At 33.8% G+C, this 22,812-nt stretch overlaps 2 protein-coding genes across 2 annotated transcripts in view; one reads left to right on the top strand and one right to left on the bottom strand.

The window, feature by feature from the left end:
• Nucleotides 1–206: 206 nt before the first annotated feature.
• LOC132553603 (isocitrate dehydrogenase [NADP], mitochondrial-like) lies at nucleotides 207–12,648 on the top strand. The gene is made up of 9 exons (XM_060217859.1): nucleotides 207–342; nucleotides 2,945–3,042; nucleotides 6,748–6,913; nucleotides 8,690–9,131; nucleotides 9,401–9,552; nucleotides 10,050–10,162; nucleotides 10,627–10,724; nucleotides 11,162–11,254; nucleotides 12,115–12,648. Exons 1-9 carry the CDS (start codon nucleotides 237–239, stop codon nucleotides 12,191–12,193), a joined length of 1,347 nt encoding a protein of 448 aa, XP_060073842.1. The 5' UTR covers nucleotides 207–236; the 3' UTR covers nucleotides 12,194–12,648.
• Nucleotides 12,649–18,568: 5,920 nt separating this feature from the next.
• The window catches only part of LOC132553613 (doublecortin domain-containing protein 2-like), an 80,339-nt gene continuing 76,095 nt past the window's right edge, over nucleotides 18,569–22,812 (bottom strand). The window contains exon 17 of the mRNA XM_060217871.1: nucleotides 18,569–18,780. Coding sequence (XP_060073854.1) covers nucleotides 18,691–18,780 — 90 coding nt within the window. The 3' untranslated portion in view covers nucleotides 18,569–18,690. The remainder of the gene's footprint in view (nucleotides 18,781–22,812) is intronic.

The raw sequence follows: 22,812 nt of genomic DNA, 5'->3' as shown, positions 1-22,812 counted from the left end.
ACAAAAGCTACTATTAGCTGTTTATTTGCAAAGTTATTCATAAAATTTCGCATATTTCACTCATTATTATGTATAATAATATACTGATAGTACACACTTGATTTAATGTAACTCTCACTAATATTTAAATTCATAACTAAATGAACATATTTTCCCGATTATCCCTTCACAATAGTTTATGCTTCCCTTTCCACTTCCTGTGAGATTTGCCGGTCTCTGGAACAAGTGCGAGCAAAATGGCAAGTCCAGTAATCTCTGTTACACGTGCTCTCGGCCGTGCAGGTAGAGCATGGAACAATCTTGTGACACCTGCATCCGTCAGTGTCTCTCAGAAGAGACAATGTAAGTATTGCAGTCTTGATAACATCATATATGCGCGGAATTAATCAATATCGACCGGTATGTCTGTAACACCTTGACAGGTGCCCTAATTACGGACAAGGAGTTTTCAAGTTCATTTGATAAAAACTAATTTAAAGAATACTGTCACACTCTTCTAATAGGTTTAAAACATCTGAATACATATATTTATTTTATTTTTCACTAGTTTCTATCACAGAGATGAATTGTCAATCATATTTCGTTATTTTGTAGGAGGAAATAATAGTTATTGGCATAGCCTTTCAGTTTCAATAAAAAATATTTTTATTGAATGTATTATTTTTATTCTAAAACGACTTGTTGAGTATGTATTGAAAAACAGACACTACAAAAATGAAAATGTTAGTTTCTATTCTAGATATAGCTCAAAGTACGGACAGTCTCCACTTTCCAATTTGACATTATATATTTATAACTAATTTTCCAACTATTTTTACAATTTGATTTAACTTGTATCACACTAAAACATTGTCTAAGAAAACAATTTGAAATGCATTAAAACTTATTGATATAAATTGAGGACCCATTGTGTTTTTTTCTGGCCCCACAATATGCATGTGATTTTTAGTGATAGTATTGAAGATAAAATTGATGACACTTCCTTTATGATTATAACAAACTAAATTCTGTCATGGATCTTTGTGTAAAATACTTAGTCATATCAGCACAATTTAAATTTTACTTTAAAACTTTAACAGTTGGTTTGGGGACAAACTAACAATGCTTTAATTCGTTGTGAAATTCACTAAAGGTTGATTTATCACATTGTGAGCGATTTTAGAAAAATAGTATACTGAAAATTAATTTCAGTAATTAACATAAAAAGCAAGAAAATGGCAATATCCACATCACAATTATGGTCACATAGGCATTTTTTCAGATGAGTTTTGACAAGTCATTATTCTGACATCAAATACTAACGTGCAGTATTTTTGGTTCTTTTTAATGTATTGAGAAAGAAAGTTTAAAGTTTTATAAGTAAATTTAATAATTTTGATGAAATTATTAAATATTCATAACATTTGTGAAATCTTATCTTATTTGAGGCCCTTCAGAAACATTTAGTTTCAATCTAGCTTTGACCAAATTGTCATATATACTACAGGAAAACTATGATAAATAACTGAAAAGCATGAAGTACCAACACTAAGATCTTTAATATTTAAAAAAAATTGATTTTTTTTATTTGTATTTATAGCAGTTTTATTGGAAACTGTTGATAAGAGCGGTTTTATTTTTTTTAACAATCTTGATACTAGGTACAGTTCTGTGGGCAGGATTATTTGTGTTCATGGTATACAAACAAACCTTGTTTCCTGCAAGCAACCAATCAATTCAATAGTATTGTTTCATTAAGAATTTTTTAAGTAAAAGTTTGTGTTGAACCTGTCACAACTGAAAATTATAAGCCCAGTTATTTTCTGAGATGCCATTCAAAATATATTCAAAATATATAGGACTGACCCCAATTATTTTGAAAAGGACTCCATTGATAAAATATTTTTTTAAATATATGAAGATTTTTTTGTTTTTAAATGTGGGAAAAAATATTGAAGAAAATGGGGGGAAAAGTAGATGGGATTATTTTGACTGCTACTTTGGTATTTTTTGTCATAAGATGAAAAAATGCAGAGAAATACAGATTATGAAAAATATCAGGAAGTAATCTGAGGAGAAGGAGGTAACTTGTCAGAACACAGAGAAAATTGTGGATGAAAAATAAAAAAAATACACATAAAATGTATCCATTAGATAGAATATGTGGTTAAGTAATTATTAATAGTATTGATCTGCACAATACCAGCCAAGAAATGAGAAACAGTTTTGATTCCCATCTAAAATTTACTTGCATTTTTTTTAATTGCTTCATGTAAAAACAAAAAAAATCTCTTCATATTTTTGATTAGGAGGAGAGTGTATAGACTGTGCATTATGTGTTGTACATTAAGTTTAGGCAAATTCTGACTCGGTCAGGGGTGGGCTTTACATAGAGTTCCAATTTTCTGTTCTATTTGTAACAGAAGTCATCATTTATATCATTTCCTCTGCTAGCATTCCAACCTGTAACGCCTTGCTTCAAAGTCTAATGCCCAGCTGATCAAGTTAAGGAGAAGTTTTCTCTAGCCAAGCGGTATATTGCAGCTAGTATTTACCAGGATGACATACTTGATATGAGTACTGTCTCTGGATATTTGATAGTGAGGTCATGATTACTTTGTCCAATAAACCTAATTGTTATTTTTATGATTAATTCAAAGTAATAGATGTTCACAGGGTTTTCCATAAGAGCCGGTTGCCGGCCAATTTGACCGGCTACTTTGATCATTTGGCCGCCTACACCAATCCAGTTCCGTAATAATATTCTGTACACGACTACACGTACACGGCAGGCCAGCCTCCTACTTTCACTACACAGCCTACTACTAACAAAATTATGGAAAACCCTGTGTTCATCTTCATTACTGATTGGCAGGGGCATTTTCAGTTTAATTTTGACAAAAGACTAAACATGTTGCTGGAGAAAACATCACCATCAAAGCATTTAATTTTGTTTAATTTATAGATGGCGCTCAGGGCCAGAGGATCAAGGTAGCCAATCCTGTTGTGGAACTGGACGGAGATGAGATGACCAGGATTATATGGGAGAAGATTAAGGACACGGTCAGTTTTAATTCTGTCTTTACCGTAATATGGAAGGACAATTTGATTCTATTAGAAATGCATGTTATTACTACCAGACAATTTCTATATACATATTCATACTAAATAGAGAATATTAAATGGTTCAACCTTTGCTTCATTTGCATCCAAACAAAAATTGATGAATTTCAATTCAGTGACTGGAAAGCACTGCTTTGGTTTTGTCAGAACTACAACAGGAAGTGTTGTCACTAGTGATGATATAACCTTTTAAGGAATTGATAATTTCACTGGTAAAAATGTAATGAAAACCTTTCCTTACAGTTTGATATATTTACCCTCACCTAGTTTGAAAGCCATCCTTTGTACATTTTATCATTACTAACAAATTTTAAAACTGATTTAATGAGTTGGCTTTTTAAGGGCCAAGTTTTTCAATAAGGAAATTTTGCAGTGACAGGTAACTGACTAGTTTTTGGTGTTTTTACATTGATGTCAACAAAATTGACAAAACAATTAAGATTCTCACTTATTTTGGTTACAATGTAGACTTAACAGCTGTGATTTTTTTTTCTGAATTATTTGTACCAAGATTTTCAGGAAATCATTTTTTCTAACATGAAACTGAATTACTTTGCCATTGAATTGCCAAGGAAGGACAGCTTCAGTTTAGAAGACACTTGTGTGTATACTTTATAATACATGTTCATGTATGAATAATGTACATTATAAGACAGCAGTGTGTTGTACTCGTATTCTGATGGGGCTGTATTTTGTGATATGTATTATATTGAGTGATACAGAATACTAACCATCCATCAAAGCTCCATATATTTACCTGTATATAGCCTTGAGCAATCTGAGTCTGGTCTATGTTACAAGGAAAGATGTGACATTAGCATATATACAATGTACGATCTAGATGAAATGCACACAACATATTGTGGATTACAGTTGTAACTGACATAATTAGTTTTGGATGTGGTCAGATGGCTTGGCAAGTTAGCATACAGGTTTTGGACAGTATGTAATGTACAGGGGTAAGGGGTGGGGATAGTGTTTGCCTACAAACCTTGAAGCTGTGATAGTTTACTTGGTTACAGCACCGATCTAAGTAACCTTGGGTGGTTTGATAATCCCTAACCTGTAGTGGTTTGCTTTTCCCAGGAATCTGAGAAACCAATTTTTCTGTACAAATGTGGTTCTGTCATCTTTCAAGACATTATAACCTTATTTGCTCTGGACGGCATGTATCAAGCCTCCCCTATGTTGTTCAGTGAGGTAGTCACCAGTTCCTACAAAGAGACTCTGCCTCTAAATTATCCTTGCCTTTAAATCTAGTTAAACTCCCTAACTCACTCTTTCCCTATCCCTGCTCTCCAAACCCCCATCCCCACCACATCTGATATTCCAGTAGGCCATGATGAATTTCATGGATTGATTTTTTAATTTATTGATTGTAATTGAACTTGTCTACTTTTAGAAAACTTAAAGACAAAAAAGTTTTGAATTCAAACATTTGTTTAAATCTTTATTAAAAAGAAAGTTCTAATTTCCATTGAACTGTGAATTTCATCTCAGTAATGTATTTTACCTGTGTTTAAAATCTGCTGGCTTGCAGATTCAGTGACATGTTGTTGAGATATTGCCAGCACAAGTACTCACATATGGTCTTATATTGATTGAAGGTCACCTACTACTGTATTGTGTCTGTAAAAGAGTTACAATCATGAATATGTTTTATGATCAGTATAGACACCTATTAGTATTGACCTACTGGTATCAATACACTTCATTGTCTAAACTATCAATAATAAATGGTGAGCATATTTTTTTAACAAGAACAAGTCATTTAAGTCCAAAGTTCAATTTTATTCTGTAGAATTAAACATGGTGTGGTTATGATTTAAAACATGTAGGGACATGAACCCCTCCTGTACCTAAATGTGTATTGGATCTGCTGGAGATTAGAGGAGATAAGTGGCTTTGTTGGAGAATAAAGAAAGATCAAAGTTCACATGTTTTTGTAAATCTATGGATTTATCTGGGGTACCTTACAGGTTTCCCCCATTTAATGTCATATTACAACTGAACTAGGCCTGGAAACAGACTGAAGGAAAATTATATAGGACTCTGCCTTTGTCTGTAGTATATATCTTGGTTGTATGTATATATGTCCATGATTTCTTTTTCACTGGTTTGGTTGGAATAGGGTATCAAACCTCATCTGGGAAGAAAATTGATGAATTGGAAAGGAAATTTTCAACAATAAATAGAAAATTTTGGGAATTTGGCTTCAATAGGAAATTTTAATTTGGAGTTGGCCCCCAAAAGACTCAAAAAGCTCAAATGTGAATTTCAGAAGTTTAAACCATAGAAAGTTTAATGCAAATCTTAGCGTTGCTATGGAAAAGCTTTCTTCTATCATTGTTTCTAAAAATGATATTGTAGTCTAAGAATAATCAGTGGGGCAAAATCAAATCCTGTTGAAGTTTAAACTTAATACAGTATGAATCCCATTTGTTTTGTAACAAAGAAAATTGATACCCTGTCTTACATACAAATATACATATGTACATCCAAATAAATAGATTGTGCTACTTACGATATTCTTCTTTTGCCATGAAAAAGATGATACCAATTTTACCTTAAATGGCACCCAGTGGGACACCTATAAATTTGTTTAAAGGAATGGAATAGGCCAAGATAGTGACAATAAGCATTTCCTGTTTCATTAAGGCATACATTAATGATATTATATGTAATTTCACTAACACTAAGAACAAGTAGGGACGGTCGACCACGGAATTTCAGATTTCTTTTGCCCCTGCCCTATTATTGAAGGGGTATAGCGGTGGAATGGCATATGTTTCACAGATTTGGTGAATATTTCCCAACAGCAGTATCATAGTATAAAGTTCTTGAGTTGATCATTGGTCAAGGTTAAAGGTCAAAGGTTACATTAATTCTGGAGCTGGACATTCATGTCTGATTATGCAGACAATCTTTTGATTGAATAGTTTTTACCAAGGATATCAGATATGTTAAAAAAAGAAGTTTAATTTGCAAATTCTTTATTGAAAATTGTCAAAAAATAAATTAGGTTAGACTCAAAAATGTTAGGGGTCAGATTAGGTTTGTGGTGAGACTTGGGAGGTCTTAGAGTAGCTCTTGATGTTATCATTTAGACCACGATCCAGTCCTTTTTTCATCGATGTGGGATGGGGACATTTTTGCTTCATTTTGGAAAGAAAATTAGTGAAATGGGAGGAAATTTTCAGAAGTAAATTACAAATTTTGAGAATTTGGTTTAAATATCAAATAATTTTGATTAGAATTTGGGCCCATTATTAGCCCTCAAAAGATTTTGAACCGTTATACCTTGTAAAGGTAAATACAGGTAAATAATACCGCTTACTCATTAGTAAAGATTTGATGTCATACGTTATTCATCCTGTGATAAGCCTCAACATTACCAAGTCAACCTTAAATTTGAAGGGATTGGCTTATTCAAGGACATAGAAATAACATTTGTTAGTAATTCTACTGAACAGCATTGTATCTGGTTGGGCTTATTACAGGACAGAGAAGTAACATTTGTTAACACTTCTATTGAACAACAAGAGGTCAAAGTAGACCAGATGAATATAGGGTATATTTTTTTATATTCAATGACAATTTCTCCAGCAATATGACCGGAGGTGGTAATTGGTTGATTTGTTACAGCTGATTCTCCCATACCTGGATGTTGACCTGAAGTACTACGACCTTGGTTTGCCATACAGAGACCAAACAGATGACCAGGTCACTATTGACTCGGCTCTTGCCATACAGAAGTACAACGTAGGTGTGAAATGTGCCACCATCACCCCTGATGAGGAACGAGTAGAAGGTAAAATAATCTCTTTCAGCATCCCTCCAATTCGTGTAACTGTGTTCTTTTAGTGAGACACCGTTTAACCGTGGACTTGAACCCTCCCTAATCTGACACCTTTTCACCTTGATCCTCTCTAATCTGGCTCTCTAATTTCAAAGTTTTCAGACTAAAGAGCTTTTTTTTGTTTTTTTTTTCCCGAATTAGGCACATGGCCTTAAATTTGAGAGGAAATAGTGAGACATTCTCAAATTGGAGAAAAAAAAATAAAAAAGACAAAGAAAATTAAATTGAATCATTCAGTTTTGCTGAATCAAGTAAAAAAATCATCTGAACCTAGGACCAAAATGACATGTTAGCGTTGTCCAGATTTGTTCGTGAGATGAATGGTTATTATTTTTAGGAATCGTAATGTTTGTGTAACCCTGGTAAAATACTAGCCACAATAAGCTGCTGCGCTAGAGGGAACTTCTCTTTAGCTTTAGGTAGAGCATCAGATTAGTAAGCCAGAGGTTTTGGGTTCAAATCTTAGCAGAGACAGTGAAATAATAATGACCTCTGTCACAGTTGGATTGGGAAAATGATAGTTTTGGCATTGGGATAAGGGGCACATAATCAGCCACAAATCTGCTGGGGAAAAAGCCCTGGATGTGGCTTTCAATTCAATTTTTTTGTGCAATTTTACAGTGACCTTTTGTCAAGGACTCCAGCCAAAACCAGGCTCTTCATCCCTTGCAAAAGAGTTATTTTTCCAAAATTAAGAATTCTTAAACATCATTACAATTTTTACAAAAATATAATTGTTTTCCAGCAGCATATGTAGGTAACAGGCTGCTGGTAATGTAAGGTAGGAATAGCTGTGTTGAAGGTGATATATTGATTTTGCAGATTTTCCTTTCCATATGGTCCTCAGTCAATACAGATCAAGGGGATAAACATGTTCATTGCAGATTTTACATCAATATGACAAAACAAAAGTCAATATTCCTATGAGAAGAAAATAGGTAGATATATATATATATACAAATTTCCCAAGTTACATTGAAAAGTATTTGACTGCATGGAAAGGGAGGGGGATGATCCAAGACTTAATTCATCACACCTGTTTGTGCACCTGAGTATATTCCATTTTTCTATCTAACTTTAACAATATTGACTACAGTAGTCACCCTCCTGTAACACCCTGACTACCTGTAATTCCACAAGGATGGAATACTGTTAATATATACTATAAACTTTATTGATTTACAACAGTTGCAAAACAAGTTATTTTAACTTGTACTAATCTCTTGTTGGCCGGGATGTAAGCACGTGAGGGGTCTTATTGTGGGAGGAAACAAGAGTACCTGTGGAAAACCCACATGGTCGGGCATGTTACCCTTACCTTTTCACGTCTGTTCAAGGAGTCGAACCCCGGACGGCTAGGTGAAAGGAGAGTGCATTACCACTAGGCCACCCGAACACCTGTTACCCTACTTATAAACTGTGAACAAACACACATTTCCAGCTTTAAACCATTTTGTTCACCAGCTGAAAGTAACATTGGTGTTATCCAGTAAAAACGATTGAAATTCATTGTCTCATTATGTGGTAAATGACTTTACAAATTTTGTTTTGATTTCAAAAAAAAAATTTCAATAAGTAAATCGCACAGGAAAGTTGGGTTACAGCATGAACTCATTATCCATGGTAATTGGAATAATAGATAAAGAATTTGTTGTCATGGTTACTTTTTGTTGAACTGTGTGACCTCAATGTCACCACTGTATTAATATCTACATTTTTGTATTACAGAATTTAAGCTAAAGAAGATGTGGTTGTCGCCCAATGGAACAATCAGGAACATTCTCAATGGCACTGTGTTCCGTGAACCTATTCTCTGCGAGAAGATCCCACGTCTAGTGCCTGGCTGGACACAACCCATCGTCATTGGACGTCATGCTTTCGGAGACCAGTACAAAGCTACAGATATGGTCATCAAGGGAAACGGCAAATGCGAAATTGTGTTCACTCCAGAAGGTGGAAAAGAAGAAAGAACAGAGGTGTTTACCTTCACAAAAGGGGGTGGTTGTATGATGGGCATGTACAACACAGACGAGTCCATCACTGGCTTTGCCCATTCAAGCTTTCAGTATGCCATCAATAAAAAATGGCCACTGTACATGTCCACCAAAAACACCATTCTCAAACGTTATGATGGACGCTTCAAGGACATCTTTGAGAGCATTTTCCAGAGGTAAGTTTTCTACTTGTATTCATATTTATTCTCCCTGACAGGACATTATATTCAAACAGGATGTAAAATGAGAATTGTATGTGTAGTTAAAAAGACAAAAATATGTTTATAGTGCTTGAATTGAGTTGTCTCCCTTTATCAATCCAATGCTGAAATTTATGTAATTTCATATACCACAGATTTATTTAATTTAATCTCTTAGTTTCACAGAATATCATTAATACTCAGAGTTGTTCTGATTAGATCCAAATGATGATATATTTTTACAGTGACTACAAGGCAGAGTTTGACAAGTTGGGAATCTGGTACGAACACAGATTAATTGATGATATGGTGGCTCAGGCTCTCAAGTCCAGCGGTGGCTTTGTTTGGGCATGCAAAAACTACGACGGAGATGTGCAGTCAGATATTGTTGCCCAAGGTAAGTTGGCTGGTTGACTAATTTTTCCATCTCCACAATTTTTTCTTATTGCTTGGTTAAATCTTAAGGTAAGTATATAGAGCAGAGTGTAGCTTGTCTTACATGACAAAAATGTGTCCTTACTACCAAGCATGCACTATGTCATTTCATCAAGGATTCAAGGGTGTAATACAGGGCTGGTTCTGGTTCAGGTATGTTAGACACATACACCATTGTCTTGTTCTTGTTCAGGTATGTTAGACACATACACCATTGTCTTGTTCTTGTTCAGGTATGTTAGACACATACACCATTGTCTTGTTCTTGTTCAGGTATGTTAGACACATACACCATTGTCTTGTTCTTGTTCAGGTATGTTAGACAGGTACACCATTGTCTTGTTCTGGTTGAGGTGTCGTACTGGTACACTAGTGTCTTGTAAAATCAGTAATTATACAGACTTTGAATACCGACAATACATAAATCTGGAATTATATGGGTGTGATTCTCATCCTTAGGTTACGGTTCCCTTGGACTGATGACTAGTGTATTGGTGTGTCCTGATGGTAAAACCATTGAATCTGAGGCTGCCCATGGAACTGTCACCCGCCATTACAGAGAACACCAGAAGGTAGGAATTCTCAGTTTGTATCTGGGTTATCTCCCTTGAACATCCTGGTAGAAAGGTCTCAAGAGGAGGGGCAAAAATGGGGAGAAAATAAAAAACGATTCATACAAAATTTTGTGCATATTTTGTTTCCTGTAGTACAAGTACTTTCCATTATGTTTTTTCAATGTTGCTTTAATGACTGACATTTCGAACATAGATAAAAAATTTTTAAGATGAAAGCGTGGTTAAAAAAATGTTGCTTCTTTTCAAGTCATTTTAGAAAGAGTAAGACTCTCAGCTCTTCTGTATTTGGTGATTTGAAGAAACCAATTGAAAAGTTTCAGAAGATTTGTGTGGTTTGATTTAAAACATGAGAAATTGATCAACGTGACAATTGGACAATTTGAAATAATAAACAACTGACCAATAACATATATTGGTTGGCTTTTTGGTTCTGATATGGTTGACGGATTGTTTTATTGTAGGGTAACCCCACTAGTACAAATCCTGTAGCCAGCATCTATGCCTGGACTCGTGGTCTTGAACACCGTGGAAAGCTTGATGGAAACCCAGAGCTTGTCAGGTTGGTTTTGATTCAGCATTGTTAACTTGGGATGCCAGTATTGGGTATTTCTGCAGCTGGTTTTAACTTCTTATTAGATGAAAAAGAAAAATATGAAAATTCAACTTTTGTAAACTCTTTATTGAGGAATAATGCATGAAAGTAATATTTTATGAAATGTTGTAAAAGTGTAAATTTTTGTATGTGACAATCTTTGAAGTATGATTTGTTTTCACCATTTCCATTTGAATGCCAACCAAGCCATGGGTCACTTTCTGTGACTGTAAGGCTGGAGTTATGATATCCACAAAGGCCTGAAGAATGTCAAAACATTATCTGGTTTGCAATCACCATTATATTTGGCTCATACCTGTTTGCCAATATGTTAAATGTATAAAAGTGTGCATACAAGTCCTGTGTTGTGTTGTTTATTCCAAAAATTGTACTTTGTATTGCAGATTTGCCACCACCCTGGAGAAGGCCTGTGTAGACACTGTTGACTCTGGAAGTATGACAAAAGATCTTGCTGGCTGTATATATGGAATCAAAAAGTGAGTTAACATTAAGTGAGAGTTTGTTGGTTTAGAGATGTAGCAAGTAGCTTCACCATCTCGGGGCAGGAGGGAAGGTATTTTACATGGAATATTGGATATACATAATTGACTGAATAAAATGCCTTCCTGTGACCTTTATGTGTAATGTAATTTGACATTTCCGGGCTCAAAGAGGGTACACTTTGTAAGATAATTCAGTATTTATGGACTGCAGGAGGCTATACCTTAAAAAGTCAATCCTGGTTTTGTTGATAGGGCAATATTAGCACAGCACGCAAAGATAAGTGTTGAGTGCCCTTGTCAGGCTAAGACGAGTAGAGTTACTTCCCTTTGCACTGTGCAATATGAGATGCGCCCTTGTCAGGTTAAGGGGAATAGATTTATGTCCCTTCCTACTGCACAACTCAAGGTGTTTGCTCTTGTCCTACTTAGAAAACTAGAGCTTTGTCCCTTTGTACCGTACAACAAGACTTGTGTGCCCTTGTCAGGCTTAGGAGACTAGAGTTGTGTGCCCTTGTCAGGCTTAGGAGACTAGAGTTGTGTGCCCTTGTCAGGCTTAGGGGACTAGAGTTGTGTGCCCTTGTAAGGCTTAGGAGACTAGAGTTGTGTGCCCTTGTTAGGCTTAAGAGACTAGAGTTGTGTGCCCTTGTCAGGCTTAGGGGACTAGAGTTGTGTGCCCTTGTAAGGCTTTGGAGACTAGAGTTGTGTGCCCTTGTTAGGCTTAAGAGACTAGAGCTGTGTGCCCTTGTCAGGCTTAGGGGACTAGAGTTGTGTGCCCTTGTAAGGCTTTGGAGACTAGAGTTGTGTGCCCTTGTTAGGATTGATTAAATGACTAAATTTCTGTCCCTTTGTTTTAGTGTGAAGCCAGAACACTACCTTAACACAATGGACTTCCTGGAGGCCATCCGTACAGACTTGGAAAAGAAGATGAACTGATGACACTTGACATAGTCATGGAATTATCTAATACAATCATTGGATGCAGACTAGGCAGCTTTGCAATCTAAGAACATTTTTGTGGGGCGAGTGTAGATCATTCGTCACTTCAAACAGTCATTCCCCACATTTGTCTATTTAATATGTATTTTTTGTTGCCGTTAATTTCCCCCTGTGTGCTAACACTGACCTGGCGGTGCTGTATGTTCCCCAGTTCTACAGTGAGGAGAAAACCACAATGTGCCAAAGGTTGAAATCTTATTAAATTCTTTCTCTGGCATGTTAATATCTCAGAAGAAAAGTAATTTAAAAGAACTTTGATATAAATTTGATGGTGAAGCATTTTGGTTGCATTTAGAATGGTTGTACAATTTTCTACAGTTTTCATGCGTGAACAATATAATACAGAGTTACTCTGTGTGTGCAAGATAATAAAACAGATCAGTAGTGACAAATTCTACCTTTGTTGTTCTTTAAATTTACTGTATACTTTATTTGGTGCTAACAAACTTCAGCATATTATCACTTATTGGAAAATTAGCACTTCCAAATAATAACTATACACAACATAAAAAAACATTTTAATGCAACGATTTAAGGACGAAAGACACTGTCATAAAATTACCATCTACTGTGTTCTTTAGTAGATCAGCTGAAGGGTCAGAATGATCTACTTTGTTCTTTAGTAGGTCAGCTGAAGGGTCAGAATGATCTACTTTGTTCTTTAGTAGGTCAGCTGAAGGTTCAGAATACTGTGTTCTTTAGTAGGTCAGCTGAAGGGTCAGAATGATCTACTGTGTTCTTTAGTAGGTCAGCTGAAGGGTCAGAATGATCTACTTTGTTCTTTAGTAGGTCAGCTGAAGGGTCAGAATGATCTACTTTGTTCTTTAGTAGGTCAGCTGAAGGGTCAGAGTGATGTGTTCTTTAGAGGGTCAGAATGATCTACTGTGTTCTTTAGTAGGTCAGCTGAAGGGTCAGAATGATGTAGTGTTCTTTAGAGGGTCAGAATGATCAACTAAAGGGTCAGAATGATGTAGTGTTCTTTAGAGGGTCAGCTGAAGGGTCAGAATGATCTACTGTGTTCTTTAGTATGTCAGCTGAAGGGTCAGAATGATCTACTGTGTTCTTTAGTAGGTCAGCTGAAGTGTCAGAATACTTTGTTCTTTAGTAGGTCAGCTGAAGGGTCAGAATGATGTAGTGTTCTTTAGAGGGTCAGAATGATCAACTAAAGGGTCAGAATGATGTAGTGTTCTTTAGAGGGTCAGTTGAAGGGTCAGAATGATCAACTGTGTTCTTTAGTAGGTCAGCTAAAGGGTCAGAATGATGTATTGTCATGTTCTGTACTTCATAAACACTGTTGCATTTTCAATATCAATTTCAGGCTAACTGACTGATTTTAATCATGTTTGGCCATAAGAATTTTAATTCAAAATTGTGTAATTTAGTTTTCTGCCTAAAGACTTAAAAAAATCTCCAAAAACAATCAAATGACCAACATGAAATTTCTAAAGAAATTTGGAATGCTATACATATATATTTACATAATTTATATATATATATCATATGAAAGTACAGCCTGAATGACTGATCGAAAACTGATTGCCATCCTTATCAATATTTTATATCCTGTGGTATTGTATTCTTGTGATTTGATGACGGTGACAGAGTATTGTCAATGCAAATTTAAATATAATATGTAACTTTATGAATACTTATATAACTCTTCAAAAACATTTCTGGATTATCCAGATTTAAAATGCTTTATCAAATGTACAAATATTGATAGAAAAAACAAACCAGAAAATATCTCGCCTCATTTATTCATTTCCAGAATTTCAGAACAGAACCATACAATGTGTATAAATGTCATATATATATATATTTGAATGGCTATATCTAACTACATTCCTGAAATCAATTACTATTATACATTACAAAAACAAAGAACATCACAAAACTGTTACAAACAAAAAGTTCAAACCCTAAGATCTTATTTTGAAAAACCATAGTTATGTAAATGACCAAACAGAATCTGAAAAAATTCTTTTGTTTAAAAAAATATCAATTCCAGGAAATGACCTTGAAATTTAATAAAATGCTTCTTACAAAGTAAAAATAATTTGTACATAATTTTGTGCAGATTTTATTTCCTTTAGTACAAATTTCATCCTTGACAAAAATCCTAGTACAATAATTTCAAATCTATTTATCTCATATATGTGTGTTATCTCTTTATATCTAAATTCATAAAAGCATGGTTATGCTTCCTCAAGTAACTTAGAGATCAAATATCTGCAATACATTATAGATATTTAAAGTTAATGCATATATAATGAAAAATATGGTCTTGTTTCAAAAGAATTAATATTTATATATGTAAATCAATTGAAATGATATTAAAATGTCATAAAAATGATCTACTATACTCTTTTAAGTTAAAAAGTTTTTGTCCTATGTAGCTAAATAGGGGATCTACCAATGCGATAATTCATCTCTGTCAGACTAACTAAGACTGCTTTTTAACAGATAGCAAAATTACTTTGCAACTTTATTTTGCATGGTTTTATCAGAATACAGGAATAGATATAGACTTATTATGTAAATGTCCAATGTTTTTACATGTTTTTCATGAAAGCTGCAAGGCTTCATTCAATAATTAATTTGAACTCGCAATACTTTCCAGTGGATACATTTCTCCTCCTAAGTAACCAGACAGTAGAGAATTAACTGAAGTTCCGAACTTTTTTGTAACAAGGTGAAGAATGTTTATTTTCTCCTAAAATCCCAGCTCATTTATTAACTTTTTATGGGTTTTCAGAGATTTCAGAAAAAAAAGAAGAAAAGGTTTTAGAACAAAAACAAGTTGGTGTAAGCATAATTATCTCCCTTGGAATAAATTCAAAATTTCTAGATAAAATGGACGGAATTATTATACAAGATAAAATTTTAAAATGCAAAATTCTATTTACAATTCTTTGTAGTTGGAGGAATGTTGATTATCTCAGTATAGCTATATTGCTATAATAATTGTAAAATCTCCCAGATAATGGACAGAATTCATCTATTCTAGGGAATTCAACAAACATTCTATGTTACAGTCCATTGTATTATGAGAATAAATAACATCAATGGGACTTGCTTCATATCAATAGACATTCATGATTGTCTAATTGTCATCCAAAAGTAACGGGTTGGTTCAAGAGCCAATCAAATGACAAATTAATCAACAACCTGCCAATCAAAACAAGCAAATATCAAAATGTCAGTACATGATTTCATATTTACATGAGAATGTAACTACTTGTTATTAAAAGAAAAATGTCCACTTATCACACATTGAGACAGATGACTACATATGAAATATTAAGACACTCTGGGTTACTTATAAAACACTAACAATTCTAACATTGTTTTCCTATAAATCTATGTATTTACATATCACAAGGCCCAAAGGCCACAAACTGTAGCTATTACTAAATGCCACATGAATTAAATATATATGGTTGAAAAATATCTTTCTGGATACATTTTCCCAAAGCTTCATATTTCTCGTTGAAGCAGGTGAAATAACTTTCAGATAACTTTTTTTCACAATGATTTAGGATAAGACTCTTTCAGGAGCCTGTTTTTCAAGCTGAAAGTTGCTAAAGTATGCAATGAAGCTGACAGAACAAGTAAACATGTAGCAGCTAGCCTCTAAGTTAAGATTTGATAAGGGGTCTGATTTTAGTTGTGGATAAATATTCCTTTTGGATCGCCCTCAAAAAGAATACTTTCAGTGGGTGTGGATGATGCAAGTTTGTTAAATAGTGAACATCTTTGTCCATTGATACATCTTCACAGTGTGGCTGATGTAAGACACTTCCCACAATGCATCAGAGATTTTACAAAGGCTTACACACCGTTATTTTGACAGCTATTTCAAATGTTGCTTCTAGCCTGGGAATGCTGTTGATAAGTTTCATCTACCATGGAGATGTGAGGCTATCCTGCTCCGAAAATATAGCTGACCCTACCTTAGCGATGCAGAGTCTATGCTTGATTTTAGAGGGGTAAAGATTGCCCCCATACCCAAAATATAGCCTGCAAACTCCTGATTAAGCAATGTGATGTGGCGGCTGCCTCCATACCCTTGTAATGTGAAATCTTCCATTCCAAGGATGTGATGTGGAGGCTGCCTCCATACCCTCAGGATTTAAAGGTAGCCCATACCCTGAGGGTATGAGTTGGAGGCTGCGGGTTGTAGGCTGCCTTCACCCTATGGAAGTGTGGCCTGCTTTTTCTTCCCTTGTAAAATACATAACAGGTTCTTAAAAATGGGTAATTTCTTTTCAAGTTACAATTACACATGAAAAGAGCAAACTGTCCAACCATATGTTTTTCTTTCAAGGCAGAAATTACTTCAAAACTCTGGAGAAGCAATTTCATATTTCTAACAGCTAGAATCAATGGCATTAAAACAATACTATTGTCTTGTGATGGGAAGACTTGACATTTTACACTTACTACTTATAGAAAATCCTTTCTCTTTCCCATCAGAAATGCACTCAAAATTCTTAACATTTTTTCAAACTTAGTCTTTCAACTTCATTTTCCTCCCAACTTCTCTAGAATCATTTAAAAAAAACAATTCCAAACATGACCCTGATGGCCTTGCAATAAAGATACTTACCAAATATAATTCCACTGAGACTAAGATTTTGATACTGAGAACATACTGTAAACAAACACTTTTGAGACCAAGATGTTGATACTGAGAACATGCTGTAAACAAACACTTTTGAGACTAAGATGTTGATACTGAGAAAAACACCCTTCAGTACATAATTTGAAAATTTTGTCATTTTTTTCCATTTCAGGTTATTAAGCAGAATGACGGTAACACTATATTAATAAAGTCTCCTTTCACTTTTCAGGAAAAAACATGCAATAATGATTGACATCAATTTATTACAATATCACAAACATTATCTTATATAAACATATATTGCAAAGGTCAAGATACATGATGAATTTGATTCAAAGTTTTGTGTAAAGCAACTGGATCAATTTAAGATATATATCTATAAGTATAGTCAAATTGCCTTTAACATAAACATTTTCACTTGAATTTACTTGAGGTTTATATAACTTTCACATCAAATAAACACTGCCTTTTAAAAAATAAACATTTTATATATATATCTAATCAAATTGCTTTTCACAATTTCAGTAGACATGGTAAATATATCAAACAAATTAAATTACATTGATTATATATGTACACAATTAAATAGGAATTTTTCATCGCAGTATGACAATATAGATCATAAGCTTGAAAATTAACACGCGGCGAGATACTGCTCCTAGGATGCTAGTCCAACCCTAATGAGCTAACACTACTTCAGGAATGTATGCAGGAATATGGTTAGGGTTAAAATTTATTAGTATAAATACAAACATGGGTTAGAAATTCATTCTCCACTTCAGGAAATATCTTTACACCTCTTGACCAATATTCTATTAAAAGTTTCATGTCACATACAGTCTATTTTCTGAGTCTTGTAGAACTCTCAAGAAATAGTTTTTGATGTTTCAACTTTGCAGTTTATTGATACCATCTCGATTTCATTCGTTATTGCTTTTTAAAATTTAATTCTGCCATTTTGATGGCCCAAGGGATAAGCATCACTTTCTTTGCTTCATTTCAACTGAAGAACATAAAGCTGATCAACAGCCTTCACGCTTAAAAGAAAAGTATTTACTTTCTGTCACTAATAGGATCTTGAAGCTGAGAATTAATATAATAATTTCCTGAACTAGAGAAATATGACTTAGACATAAAAGAAATACAATGGAATATTGTCGTGTGGTAGCAGCTGGAGTTGTCCCCCTTTGTAAGTTGCCATGGTTATGATGACTTCACAGCATGAAGACAATCAAGTGATCACAACATCATCCGGTCACTATGGAAACAAAAAATTGCCTCTTATCACACACAATGTTCACAGCAAAGCAAACTGACAGGCTAGCAGCCATGGAAGGGGGTTGAGGATGGGGTAGATCATTTCAGTAACTTTGATTTTCATCAAATTATCTTTCAATGAAAAGTTTATCAAACACTTTCATATGACATTCAAATGGTTAATCATGAGTTATGTTATCAGGAATAGGTGCCACACAAGTAAGATTTTCATGGTTCAGGAATTGAAACCAGGGTAATTAATCAAGCCGTCAACAAACAGGAAAAAAAAAAGGTGGGTTTCCACAGCAACGCACAAAATTATTAAAGTGGAACGGGATGCATGTCAGGTAACGAAGGAAACTGTTAGAAAGGAATGGATTAATCACATTACCAACGAGTTAATGTCAACATAAATATAGTTATTAGGGTAACGGGAATAAATTATGTTAATGAGGTCTGTCAAACATTGAATTCATTAGGAGGAATTTCTGGTCAGTCATGGGATAACTGGCCAAAGGTCAGAACAATACGTTGGTCAGTCTGTCCGTCTGTATTATGCACGGCTGTTAATTCCGGGGGCTTCTGAGGAGTGGGGCGGAGTAGAGATGACAGTCTCGCTACCCTGGCTTGCTATTCCTGCTCCCTGAAATAGGTAACCAATCAAATATTACGTTAGGTGGCTTTAAGGAGGAAAGGTAGAAAAATCTTAATATCATTGCCAGCTTTATATTCAATAGAACATAACTTTATATCACCATGATAAACCAAATGCACATATATAAATTTTTTCATAATGCTTGTAAATTTTTCGTTAAGTTAAAATAAAATTTTTAAAGTTTTTAAAATGTTTCAAATTTGTTACATTTAAAGCAGATATGAACAATATGAATGACGCTATCAATAAAATTACAAACTTGATACATGTAATAATAACATATTTATCTACAATTAACTTTCAATTAATTGGAAAAACAACATAATTTGAAACTAGTTTAGATAAAAAATAATTTTATAATGAAATTACTTTGATAATATTTTAATTACAATATTTTTTAAACGTAATAAGATTGAATAAAAACAATCCTGAAAAAAAAAAGAGTTTGTGTTAAAAAGCATTAATCATTATGCAGTAATGTCAAAACCTGCAATTGAAAAAAGCCATTTTATTTACCATGAAATCAGTTGATATTTAAAGAATGAAGCCTTCGATGCTGGAATTATTTTCAGAAATAATGTCGCAGAAATTATGTACAATGAAATTTCATAAGTCTGGGCACTTTGGTTTTACCAAAAAGAAATCAGAATTAAAACACAGCCTTGTTGACCACCAAAAATACTCACAAAAGTAAAGTTATAACTGTAAATACAACCTTTCATCTTTTTACTCATTAAAAGTGAAAAATTGTAGACTTTCATCATGTTGATAAATCATTTGCTTAAAAATTGTTTGTTGAACCAAAATTTTTAAAAAATTGATGAGAAAAAGTAGAAATTCCAAGAATTACCAATTCCCCTGTCAGATCCCAAACAACCAATGAAAGGTACATATCCATTTGAAAATGGAGGTTATCTTATTTTAAAGGAAGACATATATGCACAACTCTCTATACCCCTCAAATCAAATGTTCAATTAGACCTAAGTGATTCCTATATGTTTATAGTTACAATGACAATTTATAAATTAAGGAAACTGGTAAAATTTTATAGATTTTCTGGTCAAATCCTTCTGACCAATCAAAGTCCAAGTTCTAGTAACCAATGACAACACTAAGACATCAGAAATCTACCAACTCAAGTACATTTGTATAACAGTTTTGATATTCATGACAACTTCATTGAATTTATTAGCCCTCAAGTTTATGAGTTAATGTCAAAACAATGGTAGAAGTTTTTTGTCAACAAAGGGACATATATCTGTGCACAAAATTTGGAATGAAGAAAATAATACAAAGATGCTCAACTGCATTGGATTTGGACAAGATCTGGAGCACTGAGAAATCATTCTGGTATACATCTCCTTACGTGGTATAATCAACAGGATACATTTTAAATGTTCAGGATATGAACCTTTCCCCATACAAACCTGAATATGGACTACAATCCTTGATATCTGTTATATATGAGAAGAGATGGTGGAGTAAAGGGTGTTTTTCTTTTTCCAGTGCCCAGACAATTAAAATCTCATAAATAACAAAAATTAAAAAGAAGTTGTGAATTCATAACAGAATCTCTATAAAATTGTTTTCATTTCTGTTAGAATATTAATGCTGTTAATACACTCATAATGATATCAACATAAATGTTTATTAAATAAAACTAATTGTACTACCAGTCTTATCTGCAAAGCATACTACGGACTGTCAATGCATGCAACCCTCTCCCGAGCTTGGAAGAGTGTAAAGATTTTATCTGTGTTGCTGAATTCTTTATTATGAGAAAACAATAGATGGCATGTTTATAAAGATAAACTTTAATAATTTTAACAGATATCTACAAATTGTGAAGTTTTTCTAGCCACAGTATGCACTACATGAATAATAACGTTTTCATATAATTTGCCATATGTACACGTACAAAGTTTCTTTAATCATAAAATCTCATTTTCATTTTTGTCTCAAGAGCTGCATTTTACAATAAAAATTTAATCTTTTTGAATCATTTATCAAACCAGATCAGTTTTATCTGATATTCTAAATTACGACGAGAAGAAATTTAGAAAGCTGAAGAAGGGAGATAACTATGTCAAAGTCATAACTCTGACGGAGGAAAGGGGGAGGTAACTCTATATTTGTAAACTACTTGTGGTTGTGACCAAAATCCTAATGAAAGGGTATACATAAGAAATTATGTTTCAACTATAAATGAATTACTGTTCACATCTGACATATCACATTTTTAATTTCTTTATATAATTCTATTGATTATTGTAAATGCATTGTCTTCCTTAATGTGAGAAAATAGATATCATTGTCTTTGTTTCTTCCAAAAACAAAAAAAAAAACCAATAATAATATATTAAAAGCAAATTTCACAAAAATTGACTGTTTGAACTCATACTTTGTAGGACACATTTCATTTGTGAAAAGTTGACACAGAAAAAAATCAAGTTTAGATTTCCCAACCAACAAAAATGTATATGTAAATATATATAAAGTATACAGCAATGTGATTGGATGACCAAGGTCATGTGACCAGAATGTATAAGTATAGCGATCTACAAGCTGCAGGGTATTGTGATGCTCTTACTTTGTATCATAGCCAGCCAGAGGATTCCATCATTTCTATCATACCTAGCAATGGGATATTTTCAATGTTAACACAACACCTCCACCCCCACTAGCTATTTGGATATAAGCCTACTCTTATCTATTGTTGCTATGTAATATCACATACTGCCCACCCATATATATTGTCTGTAATATCACATACTGCCCACACCTGTTCATAAGCCCACCCATATCTATTGTCTGTAATATCACATACTGCCCACACCTGTTCATAAGCCCACCTATATCTATTGTCTGTAATATCAAATACTGCCCACACCAGTTCATAAACCCACCCATATCTATTGTCCGTAATATCACATACTGCCCACCCATATACATTGTCTGTAATGTCACATACTGTCTACACCTGTTCATAAGCCCACCCATATCTATTGTCTGTAATATCACATACTGCCCACACCTGTTCATAAGCCCACCCATATCTATTGTCTGTAATATCACATACTGCCCACACCTGTTCATAAGCCCACCCATATCTATTGTCTGTAATATCACATCCTGCCTACACCTGTTCATAAGCCCACCCATATCTATTGTCTGTAATATCACATACTACCTACACCTGTTCATAAGTTCACACCTATTTGTTGTTCCTTGACAATCATACATATATTTTTATGATATCCACTGATAAGCCCATCCCTTTGATCCAGAATTTGTATGTTTGCCACTTAAACTAACTGCAGGATATATACAACTTACTTTTTGCAATGAATTTAATTCTCCACAATATTTAATTACTTAATTTTTCACCTTTTTTTTTTTTTTTTTTTAAACGGATTTTCATTTTATGATATTTTTGTTCCTTGGCAGTTTCTTCACCCACATTTTAACATTCTTAAGAAATTTAATTAAAGATAAAGATAAAATGCAATATCATTTATGACCCCAAACAATTTAAAATCAGAATTCTTATTTACATTTAATTTACATTTAAAACATTTAATTAAGTTTAATAATCATATAGTTATAAGGCACCAAATGTCTGGGGATAGGTCCATACAAATCTACGTGTTAACACTTTTTTCAGTATAATTATCAAACATTGTTTTTTGTCCCATGAGAAACCTGTCCACTTCTCTAACTTTAACTTTGAGATATGATGGATATAATAACAACCAACCCCACCCCCAATCGCCACCCTCTGGGCTCATTGCAGAAGAAACACAGTAGCATGATATAACATTTATGATCCAACTGGATGACTGTGATTTGTCACAACAGAGAGGGTTCTAAGGACAGAGAGTTACCTGTACTGGATTAATTATCTCATCATTTCTGAAATATATTTCAGGTAGATAAGTTTTAATGAACATGATATACAAACATGCAACATCATACAACAATAGTTATTTGTGGCAAAGTCAATATCTATATAAACACCA

The sequence above is a fragment of the Ylistrum balloti genome, unplaced genomic scaffold (assembly GCF_031769215.1).
Source record: "Ylistrum balloti isolate Yb309-2 unplaced genomic scaffold, AGI_CSIRO_Ybal_v1 Utg370340, whole genome shotgun sequence".
Taxonomy (NCBI): Eukaryota; Metazoa; Mollusca; class Bivalvia; order Pectinida; family Pectinidae; genus Ylistrum; species Ylistrum balloti.
Note: the sequence above shows the minus strand (reverse complement) of the source record. Positions and strands in the feature narration are given on the sequence as shown.

Excerpts from the sequence above, each read along its gene's own strand:
- LOC132553603 (XM_060217859.1), top strand. The coding sequence starts at position 237 with ATGGCAAGTCCAGTAATCTCTGTTACACGTGCTCTCGGCCGTGCAGGT. Across the intron at positions 6,914-8,689 it reads TGATGAGGAACGAGTAGAAG|AATTTAAGCTAAAGAAGATG; the intron begins GTAAAATAATCT and ends TTTGTATTACAG. Across the intron at positions 11,255-12,114 it reads TGTATATATGGAATCAAAAA|TGTGAAGCCAGAACACTACC; the intron begins GTGAGTTAACAT and ends CCTTTGTTTTAG.